The 27,892-nt window shown below is 39.5% G+C and overlaps 1 protein-coding gene across 1 annotated transcript in view; it reads left to right on the top strand.

Annotated features, from left to right (window-relative positions):
• The window catches only part of LOC143604992 (protein FAR1-RELATED SEQUENCE 5-like), a gene marked incomplete at its 3' end in the record, with an annotated part of 29,778 nt that extends 1,983 nt beyond the window's left edge, over positions 1-27,795 (top strand). The window contains exons 2-3 of the mRNA XM_077081277.1: positions 26,940-27,480; positions 27,572-27,795. Of these exons, the coding sequence (XP_076937392.1) occupies positions 26,940-27,480; positions 27,572-27,795 (765 nt within the window). The remainder of the gene's footprint in view (positions 1-26,939; positions 27,481-27,571) is intronic.
• Between the last annotated feature and the right edge of the window lie 97 nt (positions 27,796-27,892).

Raw genomic sequence — 27,892 nt, 5'->3', positions numbered from 1 at the left:
TAATTAACTAGAATTCACTCAGCGTAGCTAACTTTTAGTATGCACACAGGTAAATAGACTGAAGCAGATGGCTTGAGGGAGACACATGGCAGAAACTAAGGAACCTGACATCTAAAGACTTGTCATGATATTTAACTAAGATACCTTTATGTTATGTTTTTAAAAGACAAGTTTGAACGTTTTTGTAAAAGACAAGTTTTATTTATTTCGCGAAAGTTTAATTTAATTATGATATTTAAAACTTTATTTATGAGTAAATCTAATGCCAATGTAGGGCGCCGGGAACGAAGCCTTATAGCTAAACTAAACCCGAGAGCTAAACTAAGTACGGGTTTTTTTTAGAACGGGGATGCTAGATATTTTTTTGTTTTTGTTTTATCTTTTCCTTTTATTAAATTTTTTGAAGGTTTTTCTTCTTTTTTTTGAGCGGGGTTGCTAGAAAAACATTTTGAGTTTTTTACTTTTTTTATTTTTTTTGTTTTTTATGTTTGATATATATATATATATATATATGTAGGTTCCCTGGACGGATCTCACGAGATATCCCGATATACACAGGTGCGGAATCCCTGTGTAGATCGTTACGGACGTAGAATATTAGCTCACGTACACACGAACACGATACTAACAACCACACGTTATATTGATAACTCAAACCGAGATGCTTACAGACTCTCGACCTCACGTCTATAGACTTACTGAATTACACGTAAATAACCAACTCGATCAACACTAAACAGTAAACCCGTAAACTATTTAAATACACGACAACTTCGCCTCAGGCGAAGTTGTCCTTAACTTCGCTCGTTCAACAAGTTCGCCTAGGCGAACTTGTCAACAACTTCGCTTGGTCAACAAGTTCGCCTAAGCGAACTTGTCAACAACTTCGCTTAAAACAAACAATTACATAAACAATATTACAGACTCGATTACAGACATTAGACATATGAACTACTGACATCTATGCACCAACAGACTCCCCCTTGGCAGTAGCTTCATATCTTGATCTTTCAGCTCTTGTCTCGTAATCCTGTATCTTTACGCGTGCACTCCTTCTCTAACACACACCGTCACAACTCGTTGATACTTTCTTGCTTCATCCTTCCAAGCTGGAATATAAAAGATCTTTTTCTCGTTGAGCATCATCAGATCAGCTTGCGATAAGTTTACAAGATGCATCGGATCGTAAACTCTAAGAATCTCTTGTTCATCCTCATCTTCCATCACAGCTTCAGCAGTCTGGCAATCAACGTACCACCATTTTAGATTCTTCAACACATCTTGAGGCATATTCTTCTTCGGAACCTCCTTGATGCATCGGATCGGCTTGTACTTCATCACCATCCATGGCTTGCCATCTGCTCTCAATCCCCTCTCTGTATCCTCCACGAGCTTTCCCTTCTGTGGCTTTAATAGTTCAAACTTCTTTTCTTTTACGCCTTCCTTCCACACAATCTTCTCAATCATTCTTGCCATGTTGTTGTCACTTCTATTTATCAGGCCCAGTCTGGCCAAATCCTTCACCTCACATTCCGGCAACGTATTGAGAGATCTCAACATTCTCTTGAAGTATTGAATACCATCATAACGTTTCACCACAAACAACTTGATCTGTTCATCATAAATCCAACAGATGATTCCCTTCTTCGACTCAGCATAGCCTTTGATGTTATAACTTTTCTTGAACATGGCTGGAACAGCAGGCTTCTTGGTCTTAATAAACCAATGAGCACAGCCTTCCTTCCACCTAGGCTGCTCCTCCCACTCAGTCTCATCCATCTCAACACCCATGTCGGCTTTCTCTACATCAGGGATCTCGTGTTCAACTCCTTCTTCTACTATCTCCCCCTCTTCTATTCCATCTTCAATCACAATCTGCTCACCGATCTTCTCAATCATATCACTCGACAGCACATCTTCATCGAATAACACATCATCGCTGAACATGTCATCATCAAGCTCTTTCAGCGCATCAATCACTTCATCCTCAACTAACACCACATCATCACCTGAACCACCAGCCACGTCAGTAGACTCCCCCTCAGCTGTGGAAGTACCAAGAGCTTCAGAAGTTCTTGGCAGCTCACCACCTGCATCTTTCGATGCATTGGGATCATCGTCACGGTCGTTTCTCTTCTTCGTTCTGAGCTCGTCGCCCTTACAGCTCATCTCCCCCTGAGATGCCAAGAACTCCTTCAAGGCATCTATAACTTTCCCATGCTCAACCAGGAGGGATGCCTGTAGTTGATTTGCTTCCACTAGGCTTTGAATAGTCTTCTACTGCTCTGCCACGATCCGCTCTAGTGAAGCTATTCTTTCTGAATCTGAAGTAGGCGAAGGCGAGACACCAGAAGCAGGCGTAACCGCAGGTGGTACCATACCTGATAACCCTGCAGCAGTGACGACCGTTGACTCTACAAATCGTGCAGCTACCACCGACTGAGTAAGCGTTGGCGGTGGTAGAGACACGATCTCCGGAGTCGACGTCTGGATAGCAATGATGGATGGAGTGCCAGCCGTTGATGTAGCCACCACGGGAACATCCGCAGCGCTTGTACTTGTCACCTGTACAGAAGAAGGAACAATGGACATACCAGACAGTGCGGCCGGAGCAAATCGTACAGTCCTTGAAGTCTCTCCAGCTCCCATGCCAGCACCTGTCCTCTCCCGTCTTGATCTTCTAATCAGCTTATGTATGTCTTCTTCTTCTTCCGACTCATCATCATCTTCCGTTCTCTTCCTCTTCCTAATCGTTCTCTCTCTCGACACCATCAACCGTCTCCCCTCATTCATAATCTTATCCAAATCGGAGTCAGCCATCGACGTAGCTGCTCTAGTCATACTCACACCCGAACCCCGTGCAGCCGAGACCTGCACCTCCTCAACGTGATCCATGTCAAAATAGCCTTGACCTCCAAAAACAGCGTCAAGGTCTATATCCTCAGCAGTTGATACAACAGGCACAGCAGGAGCAGGAACAGCTTGAGTTGCTCTTGCCTGTTGCGGTTGAGGATCTCTGAACTCGTCCCCACCAGCAGGAACATACTCTGGGTTAATTAAAAACCCAAATAGAGGAGTATGCCTGGGACGACGTTCAGGGTTGCTCCTCGCACTTGACGTGCGGCATTGAGCAAAGATACGTTTGCTCACTGATTCGACGTATCTGATCGGGCGTCTCTGAGGTAGAGCCGGAGCGACATGGTTCAATATCATTTGGATGAACCGTGGGTACATAATGAACCGCTCCCGAGACATCGCCCTTCTTTGCCTGTCTATCTCGTAAAAGACCATTTGACTGAAGCTATAACGCTTGTTATAGGTCAGTGCAGTCATGGCAGACTGCATGGTCGCACCCATGCCGTCAGTGCCCGCCTTCCTCCCCGACATGCACACTATCATAACGTGCATGAGGAAGCGCCACTGATCTAGAAGGAACCCCTTCCTCCTCTGGGTATCTCCTAATGGACCAGAGTAGCCCATTCGGAGAAACGCTCCATCACGAAACGGAGCTACGAACTCAGTTGGATCGTCTCGAGTCTCTTCTCCGAACCGTAGCGCCACCCGGATCTGTTCAGAGTTGAACTGAACCTGTTGATTGTTCACCGTCGCTCGCATGACCGGGGGCCCAACACGACAATCATATTCTACCGTCTCCCAGAAGTCTTCGATGTTCGGTAGAGATATCGGCAGAGTGTTGGTGATGGCATGAAAGATCCTCGAGCGCAGGAGGAACGTTATGATCTCGCGGTAATCGTCCACGCCGCTCGCCTCCGGGTCAAGTGTAATGTACATATTGTGACCCGGGTAGAATTGTCTTTGATTGTCACCATCATCTCTTCCTGCACCACCAGCACCAGCTATCGCAGCCATATCTGCAACAAACTAACCAAGTTAGATAATCGTTAATGAATAACACAAGTTCGCTGGTTACCATGAGCGAAGTTGTGTTAAACTCTGTATAGGCGAAGTTAAAGTTGAGGCGAAGTTGGGAACAACTTCGCTTCAGCTTTAAGTTCGTCTAATTTATATTAAGTAATAATGATCCAGGCGAAGTTAAAGTTAACTTCGCCTCATCTCAACATCGCCTCAGGCGAATTTAAGTTACAGGCGAAGTTACGGATAACTTCGCCTCAGGCGAACTTAAGCTTCGGGCGAAGTTACGGATAACTTCGCCTCAGGCAAACTTAAGCTCCAGGCGAAGTTACGGATAACTTCGCCTAAACCCTAACTTCGCCTGAATCTGAATCGGCGACAGTGAGATTTATGGAACAACGTGCAGTTGATGATTCAGCTAGTTTAGACGATTAAGAACACTTAAACACAAGTTTTAAGGACATGTTGACGATCAGTACGTTTATCAACACGTAAAAACAAGTTTTGAAAATCGTTTTTCAAAACCGATGGTTCGAGGTTAATAACCGGGTCGAAACGACCCTTGATTAGCATGAACGAACTTGTAATATATGATAAAACAACATCTCGAACCTTTGATCGGTGTGAAAATCGGAAATAAATAACACGTAAACGGTTGAAAGAACAAGTTCGCCGGAAAAGATATATGTTCGCCGGATATTTTTGAATAAGTTCGCTGGATTATATCGATTGAACATCCTTATATAGGATCTGAGTTATACAGGCGAAGTTACGGATAACTTCGCCTAGGCGAAGTTATCCACAACTTCGCCTGTTCAACAACATCGCCTAAAATTTCAAAATTTTAACCCTTAAAATTTTAACAGTTGTCAATTAAGTTATAAATTTTCCTTTAAGAAATAAATAACATGATCAATTCTAAGTAACCAGTTTAAAAAAATCACAAAACTATCTAAGTACAAAAACTTTAAAAGTTTAACGTATAAGGGATCAAATTTCAGTCTCGATAGGGACTGCTACGTTTTAGAAAAGATCCGAACAGGAATCATACTAACTACGTGACTGTCACATAGATCCGTGTTTAGCTGTATTATTACATATAGAGACAGGTTGTAAGCAGGTATAACTTAAGATGGTTTTCATTGTTTATGTGATACGAGTTAGGTTCAATTAATCCTTAAAATTTAAGTGGGCAACAACTCAGAAATATTGATGCCTCCTATCTATCCTCAAAGCGTATTTGGCTTTCCCCAAGTCACCCCGAATTGACTTCGACCCATAGTGTCTGATTAAACATGTCAGTACTCTTCTTCTGGTTCCCGTTCTTCTTCTTACTCTAAGATTGAGAAGTCTTGATATTTTATCATCACTAATATGTTTCAATAACACCAAATATATATATATATATATATATATATATATATATATATATATATATATATATATATATATATTTTTGAAATAAACATAGACTTCAACGTAGAAATTAACTGCAAGTCCCGAATCTGGATCACTGCAGTATCTCGAGACGCTATCTTCACGTGAATCAGAACACACATGGGCTCGTGTATGACTGGGTAATAGCTTTTCTGCCTATCATTCAAAAAGATATATATGAAGACACGCAAAACTCTTAAGGAGTTTCCACGTAAAATCAAGTAAATTTAGTTTGTATCACATCTACTTTTACGCACCATTAAAAGTTACCATGACATACAATGGCTGTCCTAAAGCCTTTTAAGCCTAATAACTTCACTAGCTAAGCACACAGAATTAGTATATCTATCATTTTCCAAGGTTGGATCAATTTTCCGTTTAACATAGCTAACGAACTTCTTACGAAGTAACAGACTTGAAAAATAATTTCATTTCCCATGGCAAAATTTAACCAAAAATCGCCCCGACCAAAACAAAGTCTTCAGGTAAACGGCTATCCCGAAGATCCAATGGATCAGCTGGACCGACCACATACTAGTATGTGTCCTTCTAACTAAGTATGATCGACTAATTTTAAGCGAAAGAAAGAAAAACTCATCATAAACCGCCCCGGTCACTATCAGTAATCTGGTTAATGGCTATCCTCAAAATCTACAAGTAGAAAATGAGGACCAAAACATATCCGAAGACAAGTCCTTCAAACTAATGTAACCGACATATTTTTAAGCGATTAGTGACGTTTTTTTTTTTTTTTTTTTTTAACATAACATAAGAATAGCATGGTTACTCGGGATTGATCATCCCATTCAGTTCAATAAGGTTTTGAAATCTGGATTTGTCAAACGCTTTAGTGTATAAATCAGCGAAATTATCAAGCGTATCCACCTTTTCAAGAATTATCAGTTTCTTCTCAGCACAATCCCGTATGAAATGATGACGTATGTCAATGTGTTTAGTTTTACTATGTTTCACGGGATTGTTAGTTACTGAGATAGCAGCTGTGTTATCAATGCAAATAGTAGTAAGTAAGAAATTCAGACCATAGTCGCGCAATTGTTGTTGTATCCAAAGAACCTGAGAGCAGCAGTTGGATGCTGCCATGTATTCTGCCTCACAGGTTGAAATTGCGACTGAAGTCTGCTTTTTGCATTGCCATGACACCAGTCTGCCACCAAGAAACTGACATCCTCCAGTTGTTGACTTCCGACTCTGATTGCACCATCCATAATCAGAGTCTGTGTAAGCGACCAGCTCCAAGTCTCCTCCTCTCGGGTACCACAACCCCAGCTTCGGCTTGCCCTTGAGATACCGCAGTATCCTCTTTGCACCTTTCAAATGAGATTCTTTTGGATTTGCCTGAAAACGTGCACAAAGACAAACAGCAAACATTATATCAGGCCTAGATGCAGTTAAGTACATTAAAGAACCTATTATCGCCCGATATTGAGTTGGGTCCACATCTGCATCACCGTCTACTTCAGCACCCAATTTGTGATTGACGCAGATTGGAGTATCATATGGAGAACTGTCCTCCATCTTGAAGCGCTTGAGCACATCATGAACATACTTCGTCTGATGAATGAACATCCCGTCCTTCCTCTGATCAACCTGCAATCCTAGAAAGAAAGTTAGTTCACCCATAGCACTCATTTCAAACCTTTTCTTCATGACGGCTTCAAACTCCTGACACATGGAGACTTTTGATGCAGCAAAAATAATGTCGTCCACGTAGACTTGTACCAGCAGGATGTCGCTTCCATCTCTTTTGAAGAACAACGTGCTATCAATTTTCCCTCTTTCAAAACCATTCTCGAGCAAGTAATCCGATAAAGTTGCATACCAGGCACGAGGTGCCTGATGTAATCCATACAACGCCTTGCTCAACCTGTACATGTGATCTGGATAGTCTGGGTCAGGAAAACCCGGAGGTTGCTCAACATACACAACCTCATCAACTTTCCCATTTAAAAACGCACTCTTCACATCTAGCTGAAACACCTTCATCTTTTCATAAGCAGCAAACGCCAAAAACAATCTTATGGCTTCCAACCTAGCGACAGGAGCGAACACTTCGTTATAATCAATCCCCTCTTGTTGATTAAAACCTTTCACGACAAGCCTCGCCTTGTTTCTTATAATGATCCCCTTATCATCTCTCTTGCACTTGAACACCCATTTTGTGCCTATCGCATGCACATTCTTTGGTTTTTCAACCAAAGTCCAAACTTCCATCTTCTCGAATTGAGCCAACTCTTCTTGCATGGCCTCGACCCACGAGCTGTCCTTTAAAGCCATTTGATAATTCTTCGGTTCAATCTGGCTTATAAAGCAGGTATACAGGCATTCATCAATTATTCATGTCTCCTTAATGCTTGTATAAACACAGGTGTGTTCATTCAAACTACTTCTCGTTTGTACACCTGAGGACACATCACCAATCACATTATCCAAAGGGTGATCTTTATGAATCCTCGTGGTCGGAACAGAACCGACATGCAAATTATCTTCCAAATTAGAAGAGATCTCATCAATGGTTGTTTCATGCTGAGAGTGAAAAGGATTGATAAATTCTTCTTCAGCAGAGGCAGCAGGGGTACCGATAGTGTTTGATGAGGAAGGTTGACATTTTTCAATCAGCTGTCTTTGCAATAGATTTTCTTCCTCATCGAGTATCATCTTCGTCGCAGCTCTTTCTTCTTCTTCAGAAATCTCCAAATCCGGTACGTTAAACGACTTAAAAAGCTTAACATAGTCGAAAAGCTCAGCAGGTCCATTGCTAGGTTTTGGCGGTTGGTAACTTGTGATGTCAGTGTTACACACCACCTCCACCTTGCAAGTTGAAGTATTGAAGACACGTCTGTTGGGAGTACCAACAACATAACCGACTAATATTCCTTCATCGGCTACTTCCCCAAATTTAGAATTTTTCTTCAAGATCGAACAAGGGGACCCGAATGGTTCAAGACCACTCAAGTTGGGCTTTCTTCCATGCATAAGCTCGTAACACGTTTTATCAAGTCTCTTAACGGTTAACACTATATTCAGAACATAGCAGGCTGTAGCGACTGCTTCAGCCCAGAACATCACAGGAAGCTTCGAATCTGCCAGCATAGTCCTGGCTCCTTCAATTAAAGTTCGGTTCTTCCTTTCAGCCACTCCATTCTGTTGTGGAGTATACGGAGCGCTGTATTGATGTTCAATTCCTTTCTGAAGACAGAAGATCTCCATTTCAAAATTCTTGAACTCCGTCCCATTGTCACTTCTGATGAACTTAACTGTTTTACTCATGACGTTCTCAATTTTGGTAATCAAATTCTTCACCATTTGAGCCGTCTCATCTTTCGATTTCAGAAAATATACCCACGAATATCGCGAGTAGTCATCAGTGATCACCAAGCAGTAAGAAGTACCTCCTAGACTTTGTACATTCACTGGACCGAAGAGATCCATGTGAAGCAGTTCTAGAGTACTAGCAATAGAGTTGACCTTCTTGGTGAGGTGGGATTTCTTGTGTTGCTTTCCCTTCTTGCATGCAATACATTTGTCTTCAAAGTTAAAACTTTTCAAGGGAACGCCCATCACAAGCCCATTTTTGACAATGTGGTTCATCTTCCGAAGATGAATGTGCCCCATTCTCCTATGCCATAGTTCGGATTCTGATTCGCTTGCCTTCGTCATTAAACATGATTCTCCCGTGGCCATTTCAGTAGACCTCATATCCATCACATATGTATTTGTATCACTTGGAGCTTTCGTCACTATCCACTCGTCTGGTATCTGAAAACCAGGCTTCAACACGATCGCCTCATTCTTCGTGAAATGAACAGTATACTCCTTATCACAAATCTGCGACACACTCAGCAGATTGTGCTTCAACTCTTCTACAAAGTTAACATTTTCAAGAGTTATTTTCCCGTTGGACACCGTTCCTTTTCCAGTAATTCTTCCTCCACTTTCACCAGCAAAACTAACTCTCGCTCCTTGAACAGGTTTTAAGTCGTGCAACAAGTATTTGTTGCCCGTCATGTGCCGGGAACAGCCGCTATCTACAATCCAAAGACTGTGGGCAGCCCTGTTCAACTGTTCCTGCACAATAAAGCAAATGATTAGAATCTAGGGACCCAAGACCAATTGGTCTTGGATCTATACATCCCGTACTTCTGCTTTCCAAAGTTAGCATTTGGATAATTCTTGTCAGTCCTATTAGGAAATCTCCTTGGAAATTGAGTGTGAGGCCTTCCAAACCTATGTACATTGAAAGTATTATATCTTGTGGTTTGGTTATTAGCATTGTTAAACTGAGGTTTGTTTCTGTGAAAACCTGAATTAGTTACATTTCGGAACTTTAAAGGGTTTTCATTTTTAACAGTATTAAAATTACCAGTAGACTTATGCTCAGTTTTAATAGGCCTCACGCCTCTGAATTTCGGCGTCAGAGGACAATCTGCAACAAGATGTCCTAACTTATTACATCTAAAACAACACCTATAATCCATTTTCTTTTCAAAGGTTGTTTTGGATGTCGAGGCAGTGTTACCGGCCGTTCGTCTCACATAAGGTGGGACGTACGGGTTGAGTGGAGTATTCTTTTTAGAAGTGTTATCTTTTTTTCCACCAGTGGGTAACACTACCTTCTCATTTGTCTTACCCGATTCGGACAACTTATCCGAATCTGATGAGACTGGACTCGTAACAGAAATATTTACACTTGAAACAGGCGAACTCGTTTCGCCACTACTAACACTTGATTCTTTACTTGTAACCTTGATAGGAACTGTCTGAGGAACTTTAAAATCAACAGATTTCTGAACACTAGGGTTAAAAGTGTAGTTGTGGTTATAAGGTGGTGGAACCTCGTGATAACCAATTCCTCCCCTCTTTGTAGAGGTACCTTGATCACTAACAAGGTGATCAAGAATAGCTGAGGAATTTCGGAACTGCTCCAGTTTTCGGTTTAGTTCCACCACTTTCACCTGGTGGTCAGCAATCTGCTTTTCTCGTTCAGCAATCAGTTTAGTCTTTTCTTCTAAAACCTCATAACTAAGATCAATAACTTCAATTTTTTCAGCAAGTTTAGTTTTTAAGCTTTTAACATCCTTTTCACACGCTTTAATTTTAACTTTGTAACTGTTTTCTCTTGCTTTTGTAAAGTGATGATCTTCTTTAAGAGTTTTAAATTCAGCATCTAAACGAACATACTGATCAGTTATGGTAGCAAGTTGCTCAGACAAATTCTCACATTTAGTACAAATAGATTTAGAACTTGCCTCGGAGATTTGATCATTGTTATCTGCCATGAAAGCTTTTTCTTTACCAGTAGCTTTCACTTCTCCGGTAGTCTTCTCACACTCTTCATTCTCAACCTTAGCCATATTTGCCTGTTCACTAGTTTCATTCAAATGCAGGTTCCAGTTGTATTCACCTGCTTCTCTGGACAACATGGCATTGATTTCCTTATTATTCCCAGTGTGCTGTGCAGACCGGCCCTGACCACGTTCAACTCTCTCGTTTCTGCAATCTTTGGCAAAGTGCCCGTTTTGTTGACAGTTATAGCACCTCACCTTAGACTTGTCGAACCCTGGCCTGCCACCGACAAACTTTCTCCCCGTCTTTCTCATGAACTTCTTCACTCTCCTCACTATCATGGCCATCTGCCATTGTAAATCCATCTCCTCCAGATCATCAGCATCGATCTGGTCATAGTCTTCATCTAGCATCACTGGATCAACCACCTTTCCTTGAATATAGTTTTCATATGAAGCAATAAATGAAGCATAGAGGCCAAACTGCTCTTCAGCAGATTTGACGCTCATTGGCATCTTAGAGAAATTATTGCTTGAGGAACTTGAAGATCCACTAATCTTGCTTGCTGTCTGTTGAGTACCACTTGATCCACCCGCAACAAAGCAAACATCCCCATTTGAGTTTACTGACACTTGCCCCTCCTGTGAAGAATTGGCACCCGACTCACCCTTCGAGTAGTAGGCTGCAGAATCAGTCTTTGAACTCGAATTAGAGTTTACTTTAGCACCGTACATGCCTGGATCTTGAACCTGATCCATAGAAGTTTCTTTTCTTACCATATTAAGCTCAAAAGTTCTGAGCTTGTTGACAGTGGTTTCAAGATCATAAGTAGGGAAGTCCTTGTCTTCCCTCATTAGCACAGTATACATCTCCCATTTAGGTGGGAGAGCATCGAGAAGTTTTTCCACAATCTCTTCTTCTCGGTAGGAAATGGAGTAGTTACTCAGTTTAGTCATTAGATGATAATATCGAGTGATAATATCATCAAGAGATTCGTTCTTTAAGTACCTAAAGACTGAAAATTGAGTCTTGAGCAACTTTATCTTTGAAGCCCGAATGCCTACATTTCCTTCGAATCTGCTCTCAAGAGCTTCCCAAAGCTCTCTAGCTGATGTATACTTTCTGAATGTATGTAGGATCTCCTGTGGAAGAGCCATTGTGATTGCAGCATGTGCCTTGCTTTCGGCTTCATACATCTTCTTCTCCTCTTCTTCCATTTTACTGTATTTCTTGATTTGGTCTCGACCCTCATACTCCATGATCGGTGGAATATATCCATCTTGGATGCATACCCACATCTTCGCATCCTGGTACTTAACATACTGTATGAACCGATCCTTCCACGCGACAAAATCGGTTCCCTTCAGCAACCTTGGGGCCTTTGTAGCTGACCCCGCTTCAACTTCCATCTTGACAAGCTCCGAAATGTTGATCGACGACATCCTTCTTGAAGACTAAGAAACCCGAAAAATTCTGAAAAGGGGCGAAGTTAAAAAATTTCTTCGTAACAGTACTGTAGGCGAAGTTAAGTATAACTTCGCTTAAGTAATAACTTCGCTGGATCCTCCTTAAATTCGCGTAGCTGGGCGAAGTTGAGAATAACTTCGCTTAGGCTAAGCGAACTTAGAAAGTAAGCGAACTTGAAGAGAACTTCGCTGAACTAGGCGAACTTGAGAAGAACTTCGCTGAGTTAGGCGAAGTTGAGGAGGTAGGCGAAGTTGTGAATAACTTCGCTTCTCCTTATATCTTCGCTGAAACCCTACGAATCCTGACGGCAACTTCGCCTGATGAACAGCAACTTCGCCTGACGAACTGAAACTTTCTGCAGATCTGAAAATCGGATTTTAACGACGATTTTGATGGTTTAAAGGCTTAAACACACTGGTAGGAGGCTAGAATGAGCATAAACACCAAAAACTCATCCCGGTAATACCCGAAATGAGACGAATTCTACACCCGCGTGAATATCCTGAACCACACAATCGAGCAAAAGCTCTGATACCAATTGTAGGTTCCCTGGACGGATCTCACGAGATATCCCGATATACACAGGTGCGGAATCCCTGTGTAGATCGTTACGGACGTAGAATATTAGCTCACGTACACACGAACACGATACTAACAACCACACGTTATATTGATAACTCAATCCGAGATGCTTACAGACTCTCGACCTCACGTCTATAGACTTACTGAATTACACGTAAATAACCAACTCGATCAACACTAAACAGTAAACCCGTAAACTATTTAAATACACGACAACTTCGCCTCAGGCGAAGTTGTCCTTAACTTCGCTCGTTCAACAAGTTCGCCTAGGCGAACTTGTCAACAACTTCGCTTAAAACAAACAATTACATAAACAATATTACAGTTACATAGACATTTTGAAATTTTAAAATGTTCTTATAAAATAGAGACAAACAGTTAATAAATTTAAACAAATTATAAATTTTTCTTAAGAAATAATCAGATCTGTAGATAAAATCTTCAGATCTGATGAATCTGGTCAGATTGGAACAAGATCTTAATTAAAAATTAAAACTTTAATTCAGAAAAGAGAAAGAAGACACCCAAATATTGTAGATCTGGAAGAACAGAGTAGGTGACGTCACGTTTCAATGAAACAGTGTCATGCTTACGTCATTCTTCTTCTTCAGATATGCAACAGTTCTTAACCTTAATAGCGGCAAACAAGCTCAAATACCACTTGTCAGGTCCCTTATTTGTGATCACTCACTAGAATATATCACTCACGATTATGTCGCAACCCACACTATGAAGTGTTGACAAGAAGGTTAACGACCTACTACTATATTAGAAAGAATAATAGTATGTTAACGGTGGAATCAATAACACACTATCTACTGCACAATAAATGCTAATGTAACACACACAATCATTAACTCAAAAGATTTCCATTTATAGAAAGGTTCATACAAATGAAAATCGATTAAGGTTTTGTGACATTCATGATAAAACGAGGTACACTATATTCATTACGTAACAAGTAAACGATAAATCGATTAATTCGTAGTGCTTAAACGAGTAACCGACCGATACTAATTATGACCCGTATACATACTGAGGGGTCATATACGAGTTATATATATGTTATAGAGGCTAACATATTGATATTTAGGCCTTAGTACGTTTAAAACTCTTTAAACGAAAAAGGTTTCGGTTATCGATACGCTATAAGCTTAAACGCAATCGTTAATATCAAAACAAGCATTGTAGCATCCGTTAAGCCGAAAAAGATTTATAAAACACTTATATGACATGTTCTAAGCAATCCGTGAAAATATTTTGGAATTTTACAACGAGTCAGTACGTTTTTCTTATTTTACAAAAATAAGCTGAAAAACACTCGTTTTTACGCTATTTCTTACACCCGAATTAATTTTCTTGCGAAAAACCGGACCCGAACTAAATTTGAAGTGGGCTTTTCATGTTTGGGCCTGTATGAATAGTTTAATGGGCCAAAACAGCCCATTAAGGGCCTTTACAAACCTCCGATCGCCAGCCACCAAACCATACCTTTCTTTTTACATAACTTACTTCCTAAGTATTCTTATTCATTTCAACTTTCAAAACTTTGAAGTCCAAGCAGCTGCAAGGGAGTACTCCAGAAACTCTCAAAAACCTAAGGCAAAAATCAAGTTTCATGAAAATTTAACCAAGTTTGATTTATTTAATTAACATATAAGCATGTTTTAGTTAGTTTTAAACATGTTTAACCATCCAAAAACCCTAAAAATCAAGTAAAACCATGTTTTGATGTTAAACATGTTTACAAACCAGGAACATATACTTTTTTGGTCAAAAACGCGGATTAGAACATGAATACAACGTTTTTACGGTTAGAAAGTTCGGTTTGAACCCAAAACCGAAACCCTAATTATCAAGGCTGTTACATGGATGATTTATGCTTGGTTTGATGTTATATGATATGTAGATATACTGAGTTTGCAACCCGAGACCCGGAAAGTCGTTTAAGCTAGCAAAATTCATCGAAAACCGACAAGGTAAACCCGTAACACTCGTTTAGGGGCTGTTTAGTATTAAGTTGTGACGTGCTTGTTGTTAGCTTGTGAAAACTTTCAGGGACATTAGGGATCATATAAATGAGTCCCTGTTCAAATTTGGTAATTTTTCGATAAACGGAGAATATTTGGTGAATTTATTTCCGTTTATGAGCGTTTATTTGGGAAAAATAGCTAAACATATTGAAAAATTATGAAACTTGGTTTTGGAGTTTAATATGTGATGGTAAGATCACTGGTAAAGTTTGGGAATCATTGGAAATGTCTAAGTATGGTTTGTGTAATCATGGCGTAACCGAATTTTAACAGCCGAAAAACGCACAAAAAGGCATTTTGTCAAAAGAGTTAGGTTCTGGAAATTTTGCAGGGGCTATGTAATGACATTGAGGCCATTGGTAAAAATTATCGGATTTTTCGGAGGTCGTTTGATATAAACGGGCCATTTATTACACGATTATAACCTATTAAATGAATTTTTATAAATAAATAATTAATCATAAAATTTCTGAAAATATTTTTATAAAATTCTCCATGTCTTAATGTATTTTTTCAAAAATTTAAATAATTTATATATAATTACATATTTAGTTATGATTAATCAAATATTTAAATTATAATTGTTTTAACGAAACCGGCAGTTTTGTGTTTAACGGACTGACTGGTATATCAAAATGTCAAAAGTGGTCAAATATCATATTTTTGAATGATATTGATAAAAACGAACTTTTTACGAGAATTCCGGACAATTCGGGTGGATTGTGCGCGTTTTGTATAATCAAACCCGTGTAAAAACGGAAACGAACCCTGCAATCAAACCAGACACCGAAACCTTAAAATTCTTTCATAAATCGAATCATTTTATCAATCAATATATTTACTTAAGTTTATGTGATCTTACCTAATCCCGAAACGTATAAACGATCAACTGAGCTAGGCTCGGAAAACGGTGAAACTGAGCCAAATCCAGTTTTAAACATTTCATAGTATACAACGTCACAATCTAAGACTATGGTCATGTTCTGGGCCTAACAGCTATACCCAGATTATCTATACAGCCCGACTTAGCTTGAACACTGTACTAGTATTAACGATACGATACCGTTTATAGGAATCAGGCTATAAACGAGGCATCTGACTTATTGATACGTGATTTCTGTGCGAACTACGATAAGGTGAGTTTCACGACCCCCACTTTCTAAACTGTTTTACGAACTTTTGGGGTGAAAAGCATGTTTACATATACTGATATACTTGAAAACGTGTGATGATGTGGATTATCTAAGTACTAACACTTGACAAGTCCCCACAAACACAAGTGATTAACTTCGTGCCGGTGGCGTGTGGATAGTACTATCGGTTTGACAAACCCAACTGTGACAGAGCCGGTGGGGTAAGCCGGAACATATGTAAAACCAGTTGCACATTGTCATTATATATTTACATACTGCTATGTGGTGTTAGACATAGTACATACATGGGGCAAAATGGCTGTTAAATGCCAACAGGAGTGCATGGGCAGGAGAGGCCATGCAGTATAGCTCGTTTCGGTTTCACTTGTGGCTTAGTATAATACATCATACACATACATGTACACATACACACTGTAAACTTTACGAACTCGTGTACTGATTTCATTGATACTCGTGAAACTTGAAACTCACCAACTAGACGTAGTTGACCCGTTTTAACATGCTTTTCAGGTAAAGCAAAAGTGGAATGATTTGCTTACATGCTTGGTGTTAGGAAGAAAGTTGAATAGCTGTGAATAGACGCTGATATAATACTGTATAAGAAGCTCGTAAACCGGTTATGTGTTTTTCACCTAGTTTGTAAACATAGTACCTACCAATGTAATATGATGTAAATTAGTTGTTGAATTTTCTTTATAAACAATGTGGTTGATACCAGTGTTATCTGTTACATTCCCGAATTACGCTTCCGCAACTACCTAGTCGGGGTGTGACAGAAGTTGGTATCAGAGCCATTGGTTATAAAGAATTAGGATGTCCCTTAGGATACCCTAAGATAACCGTAGGCTCGATTAACTCTAGGAATAAAATAATATTAAATAATATTCACGAATGATTCTCGTGATGAACGCGAATGGACAAGTGGGTTATTATGGTCCGGAACGTAATAACAGACTTGTTTGTACGGGGAAATTCGAGAAGAAGTCGATAAACAATCGAATAGGTAAAAACAGCAACATATGTGTATAAAATATAATAATAGATAAATATCTGTATATATAAACGATTGTTTGTGCTTATGTGTATAAATACTTACATGTATTTTACTATGATTAATATAGAAGGATATTATTCTTATTACTAACCATTGTGCAGGAATATGTCAAGATCTACTGATCGTTTACCTAATACCCTACCAATAGGGCCTGAGGAGGAAGAGGAGGATTCGGAAGAGGAAACTGAGGAGGAACCAGAGGAAATGGAAGAAGGTGCAGATGCGGTAATTCCTTATGAGGTACCCGCGGATCAACCCGACTTATCGGGTTACCGTTGTGACACCTATCCCCCTAGGGAATCCCCTAGGAATGCTGCAGGACAGGGAGCTACTAGTGCTTATCGTTCACCTGTTAGAGCACCCAGATCCCCTACTCCACCTGTACAGCATACACCAGTACCCCCACCCACTATTAGAAACCGTCAGACTGCTCGCATTTCAGTGCGTCCACCTGAGCACACTTCTCTCCCACCTCGATCTACGTACCATAGGGGAGAAACATCACGTGTCCGGGTAACAGAGATACCTATTCCTACTTGGGGTTTACCCGCCCCAGTACCCGAGCCACCTCGTCATTCTGATTCAGCATGGTTTGGTTTAGCGACTGATCAGCTTGTAGACCACTCACATTCTATAAATAACCTAAACCTGCATAGACATGATATGCAAGATCACATGCGGTACATGCAGCAAGAAATCAGAATTGTGCAAAGATCCAGTGCTCACAGCCACGGGCGTCAGGATCGAGCGATGATACTACTGGGGGTATGCTTAGCAGTTAATGCGGCCCTAGTGGCTGCTGTTGTTTGGTTGTGGCTCCATGTTGCAAAGAATGGATAGGACATAATAGTCTAGTCTTATGTGTATAGTCTTTTGATATCCCAAGCAGCATTTTGTTACAGCGTGTTGGGCTGACTTGGGAGTTGTTTGTGGTTTAGTACTATTTCAAGCACTGGCCCTTATCGGGTTAAGTCTACATGTCACTTAGTGACAAATTTTGATACGCATATACAAGCGCTGGCCTATACCAGGTTAAGCCTATGCGCTAATTTTGGATGCATATGTACAGTAATGATTATAATTAATACAAACGTGTTTTCTTTGGCATAGTTATGTGTTGTGAAGGTGTAATATCGTAAAGTTGTGTTGATCATAGTGAAACGATATTGATTATTATATAATTGATTATTCTATAGAATGGCCCCGAAGAAAACAAACCCTTTGTCTGAGGCGGAAGTGGCCGCAATGATTGCTCGTCAACTACAAGCAGTGATACCAACAATTGTAACACAAGTCACTGCAGGCATACGTGCTAACAATACTGTTAATCAACCTACGAGCACCACCACGGCCACTGTTAATACACCTCCGCCGGACACTAATGTAGCCCCGGGTGTTACTACCCCGGTGAATACTGATAATGTCATAAATAATAATAACACTCTCCCAACTATGAATGTCACTGGGAACCCAGAACCTGTTGTGCACCCTGATAATATCCCGAACCCGAACCCTGTACCGGTTGTTAACACAACTAATAATAATAATAATAACCGGGAACCCCCGCGTCAGGAGTACTCATACAAACAATTTACATCATGTAAACCGATTGAGTTTAAGGGTATTGAAGGACCTAGCGGGCTGGTCAAATGGATAGAAAAGACCGAATCAGTAATTAATATCAGTGAGTGTCCACCAAACCGCGTGGTCAGATTTGCTACCAGTATGTTTCTAGACCAAGCGTTGATGTGGTGGAACACGGTAGTCCAAATAAGGGGACAAGATGCTATTAATAGTATGTCATGGACTGAATTAAAAACCCTCATGCTAGAGCATTTTTGTCCTAAAAGTGAGATTCAGAGGTTGGAACACGAGTTATGGAATCTGGAAATGAAAAGTGCAGACCATGTGGGATACACGAATCATTTTAACGAACTGTCCCGCTTAGTTCCGTGGTTAGTTACACCGGAAACGAAACGAATTGAACGTTATATCTGGGGACTGACCCCTGCTGTGAGAAGTATAGTGAATTCAGTTGCCCACCCGACATTAGAAAGTGTTGTATCTCAAACGGGTGTCGTTACTTTTGATCTGATAAGAAGTGGAGTGATAAGGATGCCAGGTGAAACAACAAGTTTAAAACGAACTGATTATGGGACAAGAATGCAAGGAAACCCTCAGAACAAACGGGCTCGTCCGAATACCCGAAGTTATGCCATGACCAGTTCTAATGTTAAACAAGAGACCTATAAAGGGACGTTACCGAAGTGCAGAAGATGTAACTTTCATCATGTGGGTGATTGCAAACCGATCGTTTGTCAAAAGTGTGGAAGAACGGGACACTATGCCCCCAACTGTAGAACCCCCACCAACACTGTTAACCGTCCACCGCAATCAACTCAACTCCCTCGACCTCAACCAACCCGCCCACAACTCAACCAACAAACCCCACCTACCACGAACCTCCGTGCCTGCTATGAATGTGGCAGTACGGAACACTTTCGGAGATACTGCCCCAATTTGAACCCGGGTGCAGTGAGAAGGCAGAACCAAGCACAAGCATCAACCTCCAATGCAGCTAAGGGACGCGCGTTTGTATTAGGATCGGGTGAAGCGCGTCATGATCCGAATGTGGTGACAGGTACATTCTTAGTTTCGGGTCAGTATGCTTCAGTTTTGTTTGATACGGGTGCCGATAGAAGTTTCATATCTGTTAACTTCTTACCTTTAGAAAATATGCAGGTTAGTGAACTAACAAAACCATATACTATAGAACTCGCTAACGGTAAGCCTATACTTGTTAACCGAATAGCCCGAAACTGTTCCCTTATCCTAAACGACCACCCATTCCTTATTGATTTACTTCCAGTAGAATTGGGAAGTTTCGATGTTATAGTCGGTATGGACTGGCTATCTAAGTATAAAGCTGAAATTGTCTGTAAGGATAAGACCGTTAGGATACCTCTTTCGAATGATGAAGCTATGATTGTTCAAGGTGAGAAATCTGGTACAGTACTGCCTCTCATATCTCAACTTAAGGCATTGAGATATTTACGCCAAGGTTGTACTTTATACTTGGCGAGTGTAACAGTTAAGGAACCCGAGGAAAAACGAATGGAAGACACCCCAGTGGTACACGAGTATTCAGATATATTCCCCGATGAGTTGCCTGGTTTACCACCGACTCGACAAGTAGAATTCCGTATTGACTTGATACCAGGAGCAACACCCATTGCTAAGGCACCTTATAGACTTGCGCCTTCTGAAATGCAAGAACTGTCCAACCAGTTACAAGAATTACTGGACAGGGGTTTTATTCGCCCTAGTTACTCACCGTGGGGAGCACCAGTGTTATTTGTAAAGAAGAAAGATGGGAGTTTTCGAATGTGTATTGATTACCGGGAATTGAATAAAGTGACTATAAAGAATAGATACCCCTTACCTCGAATTGATGACTTGTTTGATCAACTCCAAGGTGCGAAGTATTTTTCAAAAATTGATCTTAGATCTGGTTATCATCAAGTAAGAATTCAGGAAGAAGACATACCAAAAACAGCTTTCCGAACTCGGTATGGTCACTATGAATTCTTGGTTATGCCGTTTGGGTTGACAAACGCACCTGCAGTGTTTATGGACCTCATGAACCGAGTTTGCAAACCTTACCTTGACAAGTTCGTGATAGTGTTTATCGATGACATTTTGATATATTCGAGAAGTAAGGAGTAACATGAACAACATTTACGGGAAATCTTAAAATTATTGAGGCAAGAGAAGTTATACGCAAAGTTGTCCAAATGTGAGTTTTGGCTACAAGAAGTACAGTTTTTGGGACATATTGTGAATCATCAAGGAATCCAAGTAGACCCAAATAAAATTGAGGCCATTAAGAATTGGCAAGTGCCTAAGTCACCAAGAGAAATTCGTCAATTCTTAGGACTAGCCGGGTATTATAGAAGATTCATTGAAAACTTTTCAAGTATTGCACAACCTCTAACCCTCCTAACTCAAAAAGATCAAGCATATGAATGGGGAGAAGAACAAGAAATGGCCTTCCAAATGTTAAAACAGAAGTTATGTGAGGCTCCAATATTAAGCCTTCCAGATGGAACGGATGAATTGGTGGTATATTGTGACGCATCTCGTAAAGGTTTAGGATGCGTACTGATGCAAAGAAAGAAAGTAATAGCATATGCTTCCCGACAATTAAAAGTACATGAAAAGAATTATACGACCCATGATTTGGAATTGGGAGCGGTTATCTTTGCATTGAAGATTTGGAGACATTACTTGTATGGTACTAAATGTACCATCTATACTGATCACAAAAGCCTACAACACATATTCGATCAGAAAGAGCTAAACATGAGACAAAGGAGATGGGTAGAACTGTTAAATGATTATGATTGTGAGATTAAATACCATCCGGGTAAAGCCAACGTAGTAGCTGATGCTTTAAGTCGAAAAGACAGAATCAGACCATTAAGGGTACGAGCACTCGGAATGATTGTTCAAAGTAGCCTAACCGAACAAGTTCGCGTTGCACAAGATGAGCCCTTGAAGACAGATCAGCTAGAAAAAGAAGAACTACATGGAAATGAAAGGAATTTTGAGAAGAAAATTGATGAAGTATATTATTACAAAAACCGGGTCTGGATTCCAACACTTCATAAACTCCGAAAACTGATTCTTGATGAAGCACACAAATCCAAATATTCTATTCATCCAGGTACTGATAAGATGTATAAGGATGTTACAGAATTTTACTGGTGGCCTGGTATGAAAAAGGATATAGCCGTGTATGTAAGTAAATGTGCAACATGTGCAAGGGTAAAGGCGGAATATCAAAAACCTTCGGGAATGCTACAACAACCCGAAATCCCACAATGGAAATGGGAACAAATTACCATGGACTTTGTGACACACCTTCCTAAAACCTCTCGAGGACACAACGCAATTTGGGTAATTGTGGACCGATTAACCAAATCCGCACACTTTATTCCCATCCGTAACAACTACACCACCGAAAAACTCGCTCAAATTTACATTGATGAAATAGTATCTCGACACGGAGTACCTCTTTCGATTATTTCCGATCGAAACAGTCACTTTACTTCACATTTCTGGCAAGCAGTACAAGAAGCCTTGGGAACCCGAATCGACCTAAGTACAGCTTACCATCCCCAAACCGATGGTCAATCCGAACGAACCATCCAAACCTTAGAAGATTTACTTCGTGCTTGTGTACTGGACTTCAAAGGGAATTGGGATCAACACCTCCCACTCATTGAATTCTCTTACAATAACAGTTATCACAGTAGTATACAAGCAGCACCTTATGAAGCTCTATACGGGCGAAAATGTAGATCACCACTATGTTGGACAGAAGTGGGTGATACTCAAATTTCAAGATCCGATTTAATTCAGGAAACCACCGATAAAATTCACCAGATTAAGCAAAAATTGAAAGCTGCCCGTGACCGACAAAAGAGTTATGCCGATGTTCGCAGAAAACTGTTATCTTTTGAAATAGGTGATAAGGTATTTTTAAAAGTATCGCCATGGAAAGGTGTTATAAGATTTGGAAAGACTGGTAAACTAGCCCCGAGATACATCGGACCTTTTGAGATTGTCGCAAAAATTGGTCCTGTAGCTTACCGATTAAAACTACCCTTAGAACTGAGCACTATTCACGACGTGTTTCATGTATCGAATCTGAAAAAGTGTTTGACTGATGAAACGACAATAGTACCACTGGAAGATGTTCAGATCAACGAAAAACTCAACTTCGTAGAGTAACCGGTAGAAATTGTAGACGGGAAAACCAAACAGTTACGACATAACAAAATTTCATTGGTAAAAGTTCGGTGGAATTCAAAACAAGGACCCGAATATACTTGGGAACGAAAGGACGAATTCCGAAAGAAATACCCACACCTGTTCCCTAGAAAACCGATGACACATTAAATTTCGAGGACAAAATTTCTTAACGGGGGGAGAATGTGACATTCATGATAAAACGAGGTACACTATATTCATTACGTAACAAGTAAACGATAAATCGATTAATTCGTAGTGCTTAAACGAGTAACCGACCGATACTAATTATGACCCGTATACATACTGAGGGGTCATATACGAGTTATATATATGTTATAGAGGCTAACATATTGATATTTAGGCCTTAGTACGTTTAAAACTCTTTAAACGAAAAAGGTTTCGGTTATCGATACGCTATAAGCTTAAACGCAATCGTTAATATCAAAACAAGCATTGTAGCATCCGTTAAGCCGAAAAAGATTTATAAAACACTTATATGACATGTTCTAAGCAATCCGTGAAAATATTTTGGAATTTTACAACGAGTCAGTACGTTTTTCTTATTTTACAAAAATAAGCTGAAAAACACTCGTTTTTACGCTATTTCTTACACCCGAATTAATTTTCTTGCGAAAAACCGGACCCGAACTAAATTTGAAGTGGGCTTTTCATGTTTGGGCCTGTATGAATAGTTTAATGGGCCAAAACAGCCCATTAAGGGCCTTTACAAACCTCCGATCGCCAGCCACCAAACCATACCTTTCTTTTTACATAACTTACTTCCTAAGTATTCTTATTCATTTCAACTTTCAAAACTTTGAAGTCCAAGCAGCTGCAAGGGAGTACTCCAGAAACTCTCAAAAACCTAAGGTAAAAATCAAGTTTCATGAAAATTTAACCAAGTTTGATTTATTTAATTAACATATAAGCATGTTTTAGTTAGTTTTAAACATGTTTAACCATCCAAAAACCCTAAAAATCAAGTAAAACCATGTTTTGATGTTAAACATGTTTACAAACCAGGAACATATACTTTTTTGGTCAAAAACGCGGATTAGAACATGAATACAACGTTTTTACGGTTAGAAAGTTCGGTTTGAACCCAAAACCGAAACCCTAATTATCAAGGCTGTTACATGGATGATTTATGCTTGGTTTGATGTTATATGATATGTAGATATACTGAGTTTGCAACCCGAGACCCGGAAAGTCGTTTAAGCTAGATAAATTCATCGAAAACCGACAAGGTAAACCCGTAACACTCGTTTAGGGGCTGTTTAGTATTAGGTTGTGACGTGCTTGTTGTTAGCTTGTGAAAACTTTCAGGGACATTAGGGATCATATAAATGAGTCCCTGTTCAAATTTGGTAATTTTTCGATAAACGGAGAATATTTGGTAAATTTATTTCCGTTTATGAGCGTTTATTTGGGAAAAATAGCTAAACATATTGAAAAATTATGAAACTTTGTTTTGGAGTTTAATATGTGATGGTAAGATCACTGGTAAAGTTTGGGAATCATTGGAAATGTCTAAGTATGGTTTGTGTAATCATGGCGTAACCGAATTTTAACAGCCGAAAAACGCACAAAAAGGCATTTTGTCAAAAGAGTTAGGTTCTGGAAATTTTGCAGGGGCTATGTAATGACATTGAGGCCATTGGTAAAAATTATCGGATTTTTCGGAGGTCGTTTGATATAAACGGGCCATTTATTACACGATTATAACCTATTAAATGAATTTTTATAAATAAATAATTAATCATAAAATTTCTGGAAATATTTTTATAAAATTCTCAATGTCTTAATGTATTTTTAAAAAAATTTACATAATTTATATATAATTACATATTTAGTTATGATTAATCAAAGATTTAAATTATAATTGTTTTAACGAAACCGGCAGTTTTGTGTTTAACGGACTGACTGGTATATCAAAATGTCAAAAGTGGTCAAATATCATATTTTTGAATGATATTGATAAACACAAACTTTTTACGAGAATTCCGGACAATTCGGGTGGATTATGCGCGTTTTGTATAATCAAACCCGTGTAAAAACGGAAACGAACCCTGCAATCAAACCAGACACCGAAACCTTAAAATTCTTTCATAAATCGAATCATTTTATCAATCAATATATTTACTTAAGTTTATGTGATCTTACCTAATCCCGAAACGTATAAACGATCAACTGAGCTAGGCTCGGAAAACGGTGAAACTGAGCCAAATCCAGTTTTAAACATTTCATAGTATACAACGTCACAATTTAAGACTATGGTCATGTTCTGGGCCTAACAGCTATACCCAGATTATCTATACAGCCCGACTTAGCTTGAACATTGTAGTAGTATTAACGATACGATACCGTTTATAGGAATCAGGCTATAAACGAGGCATCTGACTTATTGATACGTGATTTCTGTGCGAACTACGATAAGGTGAGTTTCACGACCCCCACTTTCTAAACTGTTTTACGAACTTTTGGGGTGAAAAGCATGTTTACTTATACTGATATACTTGAAAACGTGTGATGATGTGGATTATCTAAGTACTAACACTTGACAAGTCCCCACAAATACAAGTGATTAACTTCGTGCCGGTGGCGTGTGGATAGTACTATCGGTTTGACAAACCCAACTGTGACAGAGCCGGTGGGGTAAGCCGGAACATATGTAAAACCAATTGCACATTGTCATTATATATTTACATACTGCTATGTGGTGTTAGACATAGTACATACATGGGGCAAAATGGCTGTTAAATGCCAACAGGAGTGCATGGGCAGGAGAGGCCATGCAGTATAGCTCGTTTCGGTTTCACTTGTGGCTTAGTATAATACATCATACACATACATGTACACATACACACTGTAAACTTTACGAACTTGTGTACTGATTTCATTGATACTCGTGAAACTTGAAACTCACCAACTAGACGTAGTTGACCCGTTTTAACATGCTTTTCAGGTAAAGCAAAAGTGGAATGATTTGCTTACATGCTTGGTGTTAGGAAGAAAGTTGAATAGCTGTGAATAGACGCTGATATAATACTGTATAAGAAGCTCGTAAACCGGTTATGTGTTTTTCACCTAGTTTGTAAACATAGTACCTACCAATGTAATATGATGTAAATTAGTTGTTGAATTTTCTTTATAAACAATGTGGTTGATACCAGTGTTATCTGTTACATTCCCGAATTACGCTTCCGCAACTACCTAGTCGGGGTGTGACAGGTTTATAAAAGGAATGTTTTCCCGTACATGATCAGTCGTCACACTCAATGTAAGGAATATTTCGTTGTCATTTTGAGTGTTCGTATTCTTCTTTTTGAGGCGTGCCCTATATCATTCTATTTATAGGTCTGCCTCATGACAGCTGTCATTCTTTCTAGAAACCCTAATGATTGATACATAATTAGAAAACATATTACAAAATATACTAAGTGTAAAACATGTCTTCGGGTAAGCTTTAGAGCGTTTGTCTTCTTCGAGCAGACCTCGTAACCAAAAGTGTGCTGGGGAACAGTTCTCCGGGTAGACTTTACTTAGAATATTTTTCTTAAAAAATATTCACCTAGCAGACTTCAATCTTATTGACCATAGAAAACTTTGCTCGATATGGTCCTACGAGCAAAATGTTCTTCATGGATCCCTTCAACTCTTTGTTATGAATAACATATAAAGCAAACTGAAGTGTGCTGGTAACACAGTTTGACTTATGCTGGTAGCACTGTAGCTTGCTAGGAGTTGAACTTTGCTAGAGAAAGTCCTTAGAATATTTCTTGATCAACTTTCTTCAAACATGCTCGAACCATTGTTTATTAATGAATAACCTTGCTAGATCTCCCAAATACTTGGCTTCATAAGCTTGGTTAGCCAAGAGCTTACTCGGAAGCAAACCTTGCTTGGCTTTGAAGAACAACCTTGCTTGACATAGTGAACCCTGCTCAGATTGACACTAAAGAAGACTTCAAGAAGATAACTTTGCCTGTAAGGCAAAATACCTTGCTAGGCTTAAGTAAAAGCTTGCTCGGATGTTCAAGTGCGCCCAACGTCCATACTTAGCCATTTTCAGGGAGGTTGAGAAGATTCCAATCTTCCTTAAGTCCATTTTCTCATCCCCTTCTCATCCCAACACTAGTGGTTTTAGTGTTAGGAAGAATAGTGCATACACTAATCTTGGTCTCTTGAAATTGAAGTATTATGTTTGTTCTAACTAAGGGTTTAAAAGTGGAAGTGAGTATAGTACATTAGATGATGCAAATAACGGTAAAAGAAAGCGTAGGAAACCATCGAAGAGAACCGGATGCGGTGCACATATTAAGTTTAGGTTGAACGATAAAAACAAGTATGAGGTTTATTTGTTTGAAGAAGAGCATAACCACAGTTCCGTGCATAAAGATGATATTCAGTTTTTAACATCTGCGAGAAAGGTAGATTACGTAAAAGAAAGTGATATTCAAGCGTTGTCTCAAGTAAATCTAGGGCCTTCTAGAGCATTTAATATTTTGAAGAGTTTGTATGGTGGTTATGAGAAGGTAGGCGCAACAAAGAATGACTTTAAGAATTTTAAGACGCGGCAAAGTGATTACATTAGTGAATGCGATGCAGATATGGTAACTAAACTTCTTGAGAAGAAAAAGAAGCATTGCCCCAATTTTTCATTTGATTACACTTTCAAAGAAGACGGGACTTTAGGTGGGTTGTTCTGGGCTGATGAGAATTCAAAGAAAAGTTACTTGGTTTTAGGTGATATTGTAGGGTTTGATGCGACCTATCGATCAAACAAGTAAAACTCAAAATTTCATTGTATCATTTTTTTTTGTTTTTAACTTTTTGATTTTGTTTTCTAGGTATGATATGGTGTTTGTCCCTTTCACTGGTATAGATAACAACAATAGGAATATTACACTTGGTGTTGCGCTTCTTGGATCTAAAACTACTGACTCATACGGGTGGTTATTAAGGGTATATGCTCATGCCTTTGGTTCTGCACCTAAAGTAGTTGTTACTGACCAAGATGTTGCTATGAAGAGGGCTATTCAAGATGTTTTTCCAAATAGCCGACATAGATTATGTATGTGGCATATTTGGGAGAAAGTGACTAGTAAGCTATTGTTTACTCTGTTTCTGTATTGTGTCATATTTATTCATTGTCTTTTTTTATTGTTTTT

Source organism: Bidens hawaiensis, unplaced genomic scaffold, assembly GCF_021521415.1.
Source record: "Bidens hawaiensis isolate Kalapana, Puna unplaced genomic scaffold, B.hawaiensis_p1.1 tig00067530_1, whole genome shotgun sequence".
Lineage (NCBI taxonomy): Eukaryota > Viridiplantae > Streptophyta > Magnoliopsida > Asterales > Asteraceae > Bidens > Bidens hawaiensis.
This window is presented reverse-complemented; position numbering and strand designations above follow the sequence as displayed.